Source organism: Rhamphochromis sp. 'chilingali' (genome assembly GCF_963969265.1).
Source record: "Rhamphochromis sp. 'chilingali' genome assembly, chromosome: 20".
NCBI classification, from domain to species: domain Eukaryota; kingdom Metazoa; phylum Chordata; class Actinopteri; order Cichliformes; family Cichlidae; genus Rhamphochromis; species Rhamphochromis sp. 'chilingali'.
The window spans coordinates 24,117,498-24,130,483 of NC_137947.1; the positions used below are offsets into that span (position 1 = coordinate 24,117,498).

General features: G+C 36.8%; 1 protein-coding gene across 1 annotated transcript; it reads right to left on the reverse strand.

Annotated features, from left to right (window-relative positions):
- Positions 1–1,581: 1,581 nt before the first annotated feature.
- Positions 1,582–6,312, reverse strand: vip (vasoactive intestinal peptide). Its single transcript, XM_080869193.1, has 6 exons — positions 6,183–6,312; positions 5,214–5,318; positions 4,591–4,695; positions 3,719–3,844; positions 2,859–2,964; positions 1,582–2,457 (listed from the first exon to the last, which is right to left on the reverse strand). Coding segments are annotated over exons 1-6 (453 nt in total). The 5' UTR covers positions 6,185–6,312; the 3' UTR covers positions 1,582–2,448.
- Positions 6,313–12,986: the final 6,674 nt, after the last annotated feature.

Genomic DNA, 12,986 nt, shown 5'->3' on the forward strand with positions numbered 1-12,986 from the left:
TTCATTTTAACTTGTGACTGAACTTCTTTAATGTGGTGTGGTCAACATATTTTTCACAGGGGGCATGCTCATTTTGTTTTCTTTATGATCATCTCAACATGGTCTGTATTTTTTACTGACTGACTGATTTATTAATTTTTTTTTTTAAGCTATAGATGTTTTCCGGTTGACCGACCGTGACTCTAAATAAATGGCATAATTGTCCTGAAAGAGACATGATGTGTGGATCGCCATTGGCAACATATTGCCTTTTGTTAAAAACAGATCCTGATAGGATCCCCACACAGAAACACCTGCTTCTCTGGGCACCGAAAATGGTTGAGGCAAAAGAAATGCACTCAGGGTATATCCAGTTTGTTTATGTCACTGTCACAAATCTTTATGTCAATCAGATGAAACCCACAGGGATAAAGTAAAGGCCGCTTGGTGCTTCATGCTCATATGTGTCGACATGTTATCATCTACATGTTATGTTCATGGTGTTTTGAGAAATTCAGATTGGTTGTCCCAGAGTAGCAATAATATTTTAAAACAGTTAAAATCTGATGGGGAAAAAAGGATTGTGTAAGAGAGATAGCATTCTGTTTTAATGTTCAGCTTTCAGGAAAAACAACTCACATGCTGATTTTGACCCCAAAACATTTGCCTCCTTGTCTGAAACACATTTAAGAATGAAAAAACAAACAAACAAACAAACAAACAAACAAACAAACAAACAAACAAACAAACAAACAAACAAACAAACAAACAAACAAACAAACAAACAAACCCAACCTTTTGCCAACTTTTCTTTAGATTCCCACTAAACAAACTTTTGTCCTCAAACTTACAATCAGCTGGGTGTAGAAGGCAATGAGCTCTCTACTCATCAAACAATCAGGCAGACAAAACACATCAGCTTTGAAAAATAAACCAAAATCTTTTATTTGGTGACTGGTTTACATCACTAAATACACTAAAGGCAGGTCTATGCACAGTTATAACTTCTTTGCTCTACATACTGAATAATGTAAAGTGATTATATGCATCTGTGTCCATTCAATGTGTGTCCTCCTCGCCTGTGAATCCCCCATGAAAAGAACATTTATGAATTCTCTGACAACTTGGTGTGCGCACAGATCATGACTGCAATACTGAAAATGATTGGGACAACACTTTAATTTAACACAACCGTACATTAAAGAGCAATAAATTTATCTATCCTGTTGAAAGGAAATCAATCAAATCTTCCACTGTCAATCTTATGACTATTGTTCTGTTGACATTAAATGGGTCAACTGAACATTTCTAAATAAACAAATTTACAAATGGTACCTCTGGCTGGAAACCAAATAAATCACATTTCATTTATAGTTTGAGTGGACAAATGCTTTACTTAAATTTGAGAGGATTACAGATACCCTGAAATGAAAAATGAAGACATTAAAAACAATGGAGTTTTTATTAACATTCAACATGTCAATTAATTGATTAAATTTAATGGAAAAGTTATACCATTAGGAATAATCAGGGGAAATTATCCATTGAAAATTAATTTAAAAAAAAAGTAATCACAAAATCAAAATGTGACAAGTAGCCTGATGAAATTTGCATAAAGCTGTAATTTCACTAAAAGTTAACACTGTTTATGTTCCACTGAAGATCAGCTGTACCAATGCTCCACTGACAGTTAATGAAATGAGTCTGAATTTAATTACATAGATTTGAATGCTCCATTTAAAGTTAATTTGACAAGTGCTGGCTAGTTAAAACCAAAGTTAATATGTCATGAATATGAAATTTACTGGGAATGTTCTCTGTGCAAATGAAATTGGATTGAGTGTTATTATTTTAGTTTAACTTGACTGGGTCATTTAAAATCCCAAAAGCGGATAGGGCCAAAGATCCTTAGATAAAATTTTGGATTGTTTTTTTTCCACTGGAAGTTAAACCTTTTTCTGACAAATTAAGGTTTGTGACAGATTAATCATGTTTATCTTCCAATGAATGTTTGATATTGGCCAGTAAAGCCAGTATATCCACTGTAAATCAACCGGTATGCTATTAAAAAAAACACACTTTTCTATCAATAGTCAATGGCTCAAATTTTCAACTGAAAGTTCATGGGACACAATTCTCTTAAATTTAACACTGCTGTTGTTCCCCAGAAATGGTTAATAGAACAAGAGCGACCTCCTTTTTATCCACTGCTGCCATTTGTTGACACATGCATGTTGCTCAGTGCGGCCCGAAAATTCTTTTGCGATTAGCATTGTGCATATATATGTGGTATATATACAGTGAAAATGTGTACTGTGTAGATGAACAGATAGCTAGATAACCACACTGGAGAACACATCATTGTTGGTTGACTTTTGAATGTCCTTTGGATTAATACGGTGTTGTTTTTTCTGAATGAATGGTTTCATGAGGATGACTTGAGGTATTCACTCGAGCATGGACTTCTCCTCAAAGTGCCTGCAAAAAGAACAGCAAAGAACAGGCAGAGAGGAAGGTTAAAAGCTGCAATACATAACACAGCATTGACTAATAGTCAGGTACTAATTGTGTGAAAAGTTACTTCAGAAATTTAGCTTCATACTTGTCATAAAACTGGACCTTTTAACATTGTTTGTGCTTTTGGTGGCTTTTAGCACTTTTTAATTAATTAGCACTGACTCTCAGGTAATATGTCTGTGCATTGCAGCTGTACAGTTTATGAATGTAGGCTGTTAACTACGCTTGCTGGCATTAGCATGCCTCACGTTTTAAGGCTCCAAAATTCTGAGTCAAAAGAAACCAATAGGTGTCATTGATGTTGATGCTCTCTCTCCCCTGCAAGTAACTGTGTATTAGTGTGCATATGTGTCTGTACTTACCAGCTGATAGTTGTTTAGGAGATGGTCTACGTTTATGTCGTCGTAGCTCTCCTGGAAGGTTTTGGGTTCATCCCTGGACTCCTCGCTGGTTACAGGATCTTCTAGGCTGTGTGGTGTAAGGACATCGGGGAGGAAAGAGGGTTTCAAGATCCACACTTTTTTTTTTAAATAAACACCTGACAGGTCTAAATAATCTGAAAGACTTGTCATTATCCCTTTCCATATTTCTTCACAAACCATAACAATTGTTCAGTGTATTTTCTTCTAGTTAGATGAGTGTACTATTTTTATTTGTGTATTAAGTGATTGAAGTGACAAAGTTTTGAAGATGCACAAACATATATATTAACCAAAGTTGATTTTATTCCGTTTGAGGTTCTAAAGGTCTTTTTCTTCACATAATCAAATGTACAAATTATCACCCTTATGAATCCGACGGACTCTGTATTTATTGTTTTTGTAGAAAAGTAGCTTTACAAATACATGTCCAGGTAATTCAAACAGTCTAGTCAATGAACCTTAAAATGAGGATTTCTTAAAGCAAATGCTGCATGTTTTGCACAATATTCAGCAAATTTGCTTTACTCAATACCCAAATAAAAAATGTATAAATACATTTGAGCAGAGCCACTTTATCAATTTACCAACTGGTTATTGTGATTTGCAACCATCAAGCTCATTTATACATCAAATAAAACCAGCATCCATCAAAATGGAGTGAAGTAATCAAAGTAAATGTGCTTTTAGCTCCATTATTTTCTTAATGTATTCTTCTGTTCATCCATAAGCAGCTTCAGAAACTAAGAAAGCTATCTGTGTATACAGTGAGATAAAAAGTGAACACAAGGACTGATTCCTACCTTCTCTTTCCTGATAAGACAGAGTTCAGGTACTTCTTGACAGCCATCTGTTTGCGGAAGCGGCTGTAGTTGTCTGTAAAGATAGCGTCTGTGTGACGCTTTGCTGGCTCGTCCATCAGCTCATCACTGAACAGAAGAGATGACAGCAGAGTGATACCATAGCTCAGAGGGCAGCAGGTCTTAATGCAAACTCAGTGCAGCTCATGGTCTGTGACTCATGTTGTCATGTGTGTGTGCATGGGTGTGTGTTCCTCTAGAATATATAAAAAACATGATGTGATGTCACTGATTAACCTTTAAAATATATGTGCAATTACAAAAAGCATGAACTCTTTCAATTGTAAATATAAGTAAATATAACATTTCTATGAAGTCTTCTTGGACTCATTTCTTTTATTTGTATCTAATTTGATTATATGACTAAATGTTTTCGATGAAATAAAATATGAACTTTGGGGGTTTGGAGAAAAATCAACTTTCAACCTAATTTATAGCTTTAAGGTAAAAAACAAACAAACTGTACTTTACTTTCCTTAGCACCCATATTTTGATGGTTTATGGTCAACAACTGGTCCTTGACTGTGGTTTTGGTCAATGAACAAAGAAATTTTCTACAGATAATAAGCTTTGTTTATGTATTCATTTATTTAGAATTTTCTGAAAACTTAACATTTCTATATAATCCGAAAATATTTTAAACGCCTCTAAATACTTCTCATGTCTGGATTGACAGAGTTACACACGAGTTTATTAAGCCTAAACACGAATCATTATATACATTTAATAAAAAGAACAGGGTTGGGCATAAGAAAGAACCACTGCTTTCTCAAAAGCGAAATTTAGCATGCTTTTTGGGGGATTATTTCACCTACCTGACCCGCTTTCCAATCAGAGACTCCAGGTACCTCCGTGCTGATAGCTGTCCCAGGAGTTTGCTATATCCGCTGGTAAACAGACCGTCTGCGTGTCTCGTCGCTCTGCACAGATTCACAAGGCATTCACATTAAAAACCCGGATACTTTTAATCCAAACTAAACCGGAGACATACCCATTGTGCTTATGATTGTAACAGAATCTTTTATTGCTTTTGCCGTATGACAAATCATGTAAGTTTCTCAGTAATATGATAGTGTAATGATAAATAATGATCAAATATCTCAGATTTTACCCCCAACAAGTTTCTTAAATAGTTCCAAAGTGGTCGCTATTGTAGAAGTCCGATGCTTACATTTAATGAACGGTTCATTCAGCTAATGCAGTTAATCGCATACCTCATTGTATTTATTACCGAGGAAACTTTCCCCACTCTTTCAGTTTCATATCCATGTCATCTGCGCTCAGCAAAACCAATAAGTTAAACAATTTACTCAAGAACATAAAAGTTTCGGCTCCAGAGTCGAAAGACAAAGCTGTTCGTCCTACCATACAGTGTTGGGTACATTTCCTTCTCTATACATTTTTTTTTTTTTTGTAAATAACACGTGTTTGCCCTTACCTTATGGTTGTGTGCGGTAGACTTAGGGTCCGGGAGTACAACACACTGCACAGGGCTATTAGGAGAAGCAGGTGGGGGCCGGTTCGTTGTACCATCGCTTTATACCTGAAGATGGAAATGGTGAAGGGTTATGCTCATTCTGGAACACAGAAAGTATATCTGATCGTGCCAACAGGGGAAGGATATCCTTTATCCGGAATTACGCGCAACAGTCCAGTTCAGTTTCTCGAGGCAAATGCAGAGAAGAGAGGACTATTTGTGGAACGAACTCTAACTAATTTCCCCTTTGGTGCCGATCTTGACATAGAGAAGACAAGAAGCCATCGGAATCCAATGCGCAATTGCGCGCGTCGCCGTCACAGGGTAGGACTAAAGATATAATTCCACATACCACATACTTTGACTGTGTTGGCACAATCTGACGTGGTATTGAAATGTATAATTCAAAAGAGTTATTGAGAAAACGCTTGCGATCTCCATCAAAATACCACGAGTAAATTTATCACCGGAAGTCTAAATATCTTTATCAGTAACTTTCTGCTTCAAAATTTCTTTTTAACTACTCAGTTCCGTGACTCTCAGTGCAGTGAGAGTTCGATGTTGACTGAAGAAACGAAATAAAAGCGTTTATCTTCGAAAGGCTGTCAGGGATATAACCGTTACGAAACACTGTTACTTTTGTCAGGAAAGAAAAACATCTGGCGCGGTCCCATGCGTAATTGTGCACAGCGCGGATATGTCGAGGAGTCTTATTACCCTTCGTCAAGAAGTGTAATGCCTCTAATTGCTGTTTAAACCAAAACAAGTAGTTTATTCAATGTAAAACTCAACTTTCAGTTATTAGTAAAGCGTTTCCAAAAGCCGATGGAAGCGGGCATAACACCAAAACTAAAACCCCACCAAATACGAAAACAAACACAAATTCTCAAAGGAACCCCAGAATTACTATGATACAAATGAAAATCTTACATGTGCGGTAGAGAAAGTTGTCTGGTTTGGTTCTCTCTGCTGTGCTGCCCAGACTCCTGATCTTGAGTCGCTTCTTTATGTCCACACTGCTGCTCCGATGTTTCCTCACTCTCGTTCTCCTTTGTCTTTCTGTTTACCTTCAGCTCTGCTGCCGTTTTATACACCTGGATATTCCTCAAGAAGCATCAGACTCATCAGGGGCCTGAGACGTCAGTGGGTCGCTGCTTTCGTCATTGGTGTTGCTCACGGAACCAAAGAGGCCTATGGTGGAATTAGTGGGGAGTGTTATTCTGTTTCTTCTGATTAAACGCAGGAATAACTAACTTATATGCCAGGGTTGATGTTGACTCATCTGATCATTTCCCCATGAGCTCCTCATCGTGCAAAACTATAGTGCAGGTCAGGGAAAACTGGAAATTGGACTGGAAATGAAACCGAAAGCTCTGAGACCTGGATGGAAACTAGAATAAGAATAAAACAGCTGTGAATTTCAAATGTTAGCATGATTTTATAAATGTTATTGTATAGTAGCCCTTCGTTGTCATCCTGAAAATGGGCATTTGAACAGTGCATTAGCAATGGAGTTTAAAAAGACTTGATTATTTTAGCTGTGGATGAATATAAATCATGAACTTCTGGAGCATAAAAACGTTCATGCGAAAGGTCAATATAGAACAAAAATTAAGCCACACCTTAAAAAAAATCAAGAACTCTTTTGTTTAATACCTTTTTTCTTTTAATGAGCTGCTTTTTAAAAGCTTCCTGGTTTCAGAAACAATGTCACCAAAGTAGATTTAACAGTAAAAATGCAACATGGAGCCACTGCAGCAACTAAAATATTTAATTAAAAATAATTAAAAACATTCATCATGTTCTTCATATTTATTTTAATGCCAACACATCTCTCAAACATTTCAGTGTGCATTTCATTGTCTGATGAAAATTTCTGATAACTAGTGGAGTGTGACATGGGATGTTTTACACAATTTCCATTGGCCTTTGAATGTTGAGACACTCTGATAATAAATCATTTTAATTAGTGTATACATGTGCATGTGATAGCCAAATGTTTTCTTCACTTTTATTCAGCATATCCGAGGTTTTACCGTTCCATCTCTGTCAACCAGAGTTTAAAAGTGTTCAAAAGTTATAAATGTATGCAAAGTGTAGAAGAAGAAGACGTGTTCTTGCTTATTTTTATTTCCATTTATTTAATCATTGACACAAACAGTAATTCCACAACAATGCTACCAAAAAAATCCTCTATCGCTGCTATTTATACCTTCTTGTTTAAATCTAAAGTGAGTGCTGAGCATCATTGATAGTGCTGAAAAGAAAATACCGTGGATATTGCAGATTACACCTCCAATAAACTAAAAAAAGTTACAGGATGTTTGCAAAGTAGTGATGCTGCTTTCTATTTCAGGTTGTATTGGGCTTTAAACAAAAGAATAGCATACAGGACTGAAGTGTTCCTGAGTCCACCCACAGTGTCCCTGATGAGTCTGATTTGTTCTGCTGGAATTGCACAGTGAAATAGCTGTGACGTCAGCTGGCACCTCATCCATCCATCTTTCCGTCCATCCAAATGAGTGTGAACCATTTAGCCAATATCACCGGAGAGGGAAAAGATGATTGGCTCAGACATGGGAAACAGAGAGAGAAAGCGTGACTGTGTGCTGCCTTTAGGTGAGAGTGTAGAGCTGAAAAAATAAGCACGGAAACAATACACAGGATTGTTGTTGAATTAAACAGATAAACACAATCCTGTTACAATTGTGTGTCAACTTTCACAAATTTTATAGATGTTTTGAAGATATGAAATATTCGATCTGTGTCATGGCTCCTGGTTTTGGCTCTAGGGTTTTGTCATTTTGTGGATTCATATTTAATATTCTGTGCATTCTGTTTGATTTCGCTGTCTAGCTTTTAAGTTTTTGATTATATTTAGACTAAGGTTTTTGTTTTGTTTTTTTTTTCATTTTAGGGATCTTGAGCATTAATTCTTGTTGTCATGAAGCATAGAATTAGGATCCAAATGCAGGCTGTAGAAACAGGGACAAGCTGTTTAGTCTATGGACATAGTTTTGAATACTTGGTGTTTATTTAGCTTCTGTTTTGATGAATTCCTCATGCATTTGCTTCCCTCTGTGTTTCCGTCTGCTCTTTCCTCTTTCTTGTTTTCCTGTGTTTATACGTTTATCCTCCAGTATTCCCTTGTCTCTGTCTTTATGTTTGGCATGAGTCTTTTTGTCTCTGTGTTCAGTAATGGGTCTTCTGGGTTGCTTTCTATTTCACTTTGATAGATGGCTCTTTCTAGGCTCTTATTTAAAGGTCTTCTGATCATCTTGATCACTTTCAGTTGTGTTTTGTTCCATGTCTGTTCCTTATCAGCCCTAACTCTACAAATAGTCTCTGTTAGTCTCCATAGTTCTGGCCGGTGTGTTACTTTGTCCCTGGTCTTTGTTCGTCGCTCCTAGTCCAACTTTGAACTGACTCTTCATAGTTAATGTGTTTGACTAATTACTTTTTTTTTTAAAAAAACTTTAATAATGTTAAAAACAAATCTTTTTAATATTTAAGTATTCACCTTTTTTGTTTTACCCTTTTTGCCCTCAGAAATTTTATTCAGAATTTACCTGCAGTTGAATATTTACCTGTGCCTGAAATCGCTCAATGTCTTCTTGCTTATAACTTTCAAAAGTTTAACATATTTCCCAGTTTTTAGCATTTGATTTAAATTGCCAATAAATTGTAATTTATGCTGATATTTATGTATATATAATTGTATATTTTTGTATATGTTCCCATCCTGTGTTGTTATAAAGGGTCCAGGGATAATCCAGGGATTATTTCTATTTTACTTGCATTATTAATATTATTATTATTGATTTATATTTCCTAAGTAGACACATCTAAAAATGCAATGAGCTCTGCTTCATTGTTTCAGCACTTATTCAGAAGCAGGTCTCTGGTGTTCTCAAGAGACACAAGTTTATGAAAGAGAGGGGTGAAAAAGCCCAGTCATCAAAACAAGTTGGTTAGGGTCCATCAAACATTTGTGCCCAGGAGTCTGTAACTTGATCTGGGCACAGCCACAATACAAATAAACAGTTATTGATAATGAAGATGACAGAAGAATGAAAAGAAACAACTTAGGCCTGAGGCTGATCTTTGGAGAAGGCTAAATATTGGTGGCTGCTCCAGATTTGGCAGGAGGCAAGGGCAGGTCACAGAACAGTAGACTGGATGATGTCCTACTGTACATATTCCATGATCTGTGTTTAACTTTGAGACTTAAAGTTATCAACTCTCTGAGGAATGAATCAAAAACAGTGCAGTTCTTGTTTTATTAATCAGTATGCCATAAGAGTGTTTTCAGTTTACAATCTGTTGCACAAAACAGGTACTGTGCATTCAATTTCACAAAAAATATATAAAAGATTTGAGGGCCAACTGTTAAGTGGAGTGAAAATCCTGCAACCTATTACATTAAATACATGCAGAACAGAAGCAAAACAGAATTTAATCGGGGAAATGCCAAAAATAAACATGTGTTTCTTATTGGGGGTTCAGATTTGGCTCACTAATGGCCACTGTGCATCTCTCCCTTGCACCATTCTGGATCTTGTCTTTTGCGCCATGTCTCCATGCCAAGTTTCACGTTTCGGGTTTTTCATGTTTATTTTTAGTTTCCCCAATTTAGGGTATTGTTTATTCTTGTCTTTGTTTGCCTTATGCTTTGTATTTCTCCATCAGTCATGTTAAACGGCTCGCTTTTTGTTAATTTAAGTTTTGTTTCACATTCCTTTGTGTCTGCATTTGGGTCCAGTATTCACAATACATACAGTCTGCTTCTGCATATTGTGACACTCCCAGCATTAGATCTTTTCTTATATATTTATCTTATCGTATTAAAAAAATAAAACTTCCATCACTTATATTAGCAGTGAGTGACATTGAATGTTTAATACATGGTTTTGCATTTACTTCACTGTTTACTTCACCACATGTTCTACATCATCATATCCTCCTAAATGGACTGTATTTATATAGTGCTTTTCTGAGATTATCTAAATTTGACTGCTCAAAATTTCAGTCAGTGATATTGTGGATCAGCATCAGAATAATCATAAGTACACTGCCAATGCAGTAAAAACACACATGGATAGAGAAACACATAAAGAGACAATGTCAGTATAAAGGCACCCAGCATTCAAAGAAGATCTTTCTATGCCCTCCTGGAAGCCCGAAGAGCTATTCCTGAAGACTATTCGAAGAATTCACTATCATGAAGAATAAAAGGCAATTATACCAAATGTTGACTTTCAAGCTTGTTAGAATTCTAAAACCTCTGTTTTTGTGACTTGTGGTGTATTTTTATGTGTGTTTACATGTTTTCCCAGCAAGATATAAAAAAATAAGGAGTGGTTCATGATTTTTGCTGAGTGTGTCTGAATGGAAAATGTGAAAAATATGATTCATTTTTGTTTGCATTTACGGTTGTTCACCTGATGATCACTGCAAATTTTATTTACCTCTTTGTGACAAGAAAGTCTCTGGCCCCTATCTGGTCCTTGATATCGCCTCATAGTCAGCAGATGAACCCCCCTTTACCTCCTTGCCCTCCCTCTTCTCAGTCATGATGGCACTATGTGAAACCTTAATGTGATCAGTCCAGAAAGAAAGTAGATTATGTAGAAGTCCATGGAGAAAGAGCTGGTCTAATTGACAGCAGTGATTGGAGGCAGGTCTGTGCAGGAAGAGGAAGCTGATGGAGGAAAAACATCAGCATTAATATGTGGGTCTTGATGGAATGTACGGAGGAAAACGTTCCTATAGACATGTAATGGGTCACCTCTGCACACAAGCTGGCACAGAGCACGGAGGTCAACAGGAATCTGATGCCTTTTTCTTTTTTAAGATTTTATTTGGCACTTTAAATACCGCTACTAGAGTAGTACTGAGTTCACGTCTACTAAAGCAACTAACTTTGTTGTTATTTCTTAGCTCAAACCTTCTTTTGCTTTTGTGTCCTTACAGTCACTATTACGCAACAATCCATAAGTAACTCACCAAGCTGGATCATGGCTCATTAGGGGAAGAAATAAGCCCTGGTTCTGCGCCAGTCAAGCACCATTCATTGAGGTCTGTGTGCCTTGTGTATAGCAGATATACATAACAATATAACAGATAATAATATACTTGATAGAAATTAAATTAATCTGTGTTAATTCTGTGTTTAAGAAAATATGTAAGCTCCATATAAGCATAATAGTGTGCTGAGAACTAAATAATGAATAGTGAAATAATCTTAGCCTTTCTTGAGAACTCATAATGCAAGTGATGTCACCTGAATAACTGACGACTGTGTAAAGCATTTGATGAAACCAGCAAAGATCAGCTGAAACCAGCATGACATTTCTGTGAATTTTTGCAGTGTAGTTGTGTATTGAATATTATCTGTTTGCGCTTAGTATGGCCACAATAAATGGGTGCACACTGAACCAAGCATTAGCTGTGTAGGTTTCTCTGAAACAGTCAAATGCAGGACACAGTTTTAATGAAATCATCACATGTAGGGTTGACAGCTGGAACTTTGATTAGGTAAGTGTTTTCAAGTGATCTAACAGCAGTTGGGGCTTCCCTTCTCTTTTACCAGGGCAGTACTTAGAGCGCTGGAGCACATGAGATGGCTGGTTAAGTGAGAGTTTGACAGACAAGTTTGAAAGTAGGCATTTAGCAAGGTTTCCAACAGAATTCCTACAAGGAAGAAGAAGACAGACAGGTTAGTACATAACTTATTATACTTGAGTAAGCAGGTAAGTTAGCCTAAACTATAACATCAAATATGAAATGAGCCTTTGTGTTCTTTTTGGTCAGCAGTGGTTTTCACCTAGGGACTCCCCCATCGATGAAGTTTTTGCCCAGTCGCTTTCTTATTGTTGAATCACAACATAATTCAAGTGGCCTGCAGTTCATTAGATGTTGCTCCGGCCACTCCTGGAAATATTCATCTCTGTTCCAAGTTTTCTCCATTTGTGAAGAATAGCTTGCATTGTGGTTCACTGGAAATAGTTTTGTAACCCTTTCCAGTCTGACAGATGTCAATAACTATATTTTTTCATGTGTTAGAGTTTATTAAGCTTGTCGGATGATATGTTATTTTTTAGTGGGATAATGCAATTACCTTTTCACAAAGGGCGAGGCAAGTTTGATTAGGATCATTTAGAAACTTTTACTTAGGCTGCCGTTGTCTAGTATTAAAATTTGTTTGAACTCTTTTAAGTAGCAGGGCAATAATCTAGCAAGGAGTGGTGATGGTGGAATCCAAGTTTAAGTACAGCACTGATTGAAGATGGAGATCAGGTGTCCCTGCTGAGACTTTGGCTACCTTTGCAAAAGACTGGTTATTGACGTTTATGCTTACATTCACAAAGAGGAGCGAGATGGAGAGTGAAGGCAGGCCTACACCTGGATGACATAGAGGGCTGCTGGCATTAAAATCTCTGTCAGTGCGCCCCAGGGTGGCTGTGGCTACAATGTAGCTTGCCATCACCAGTGTGTGAATGTGTGTGTGAATGGGTGGATGACTGGATGTGTAAAGCGCTTTGGGGTCCTTAGGGACTAGTAAAGCGCTATACAAATACAGGCATTTACCATTTACCATCAAGTCTGTCAGACTGATTCTGCAAAATGAGTCAAGTCAACTACAAAGAGATATCAAATAACCACAAGACAAGCTGATTTAAAATGACTGCAAAGTAACAGAAAAAAAGAACAGGGGGCAGAACATATACAATC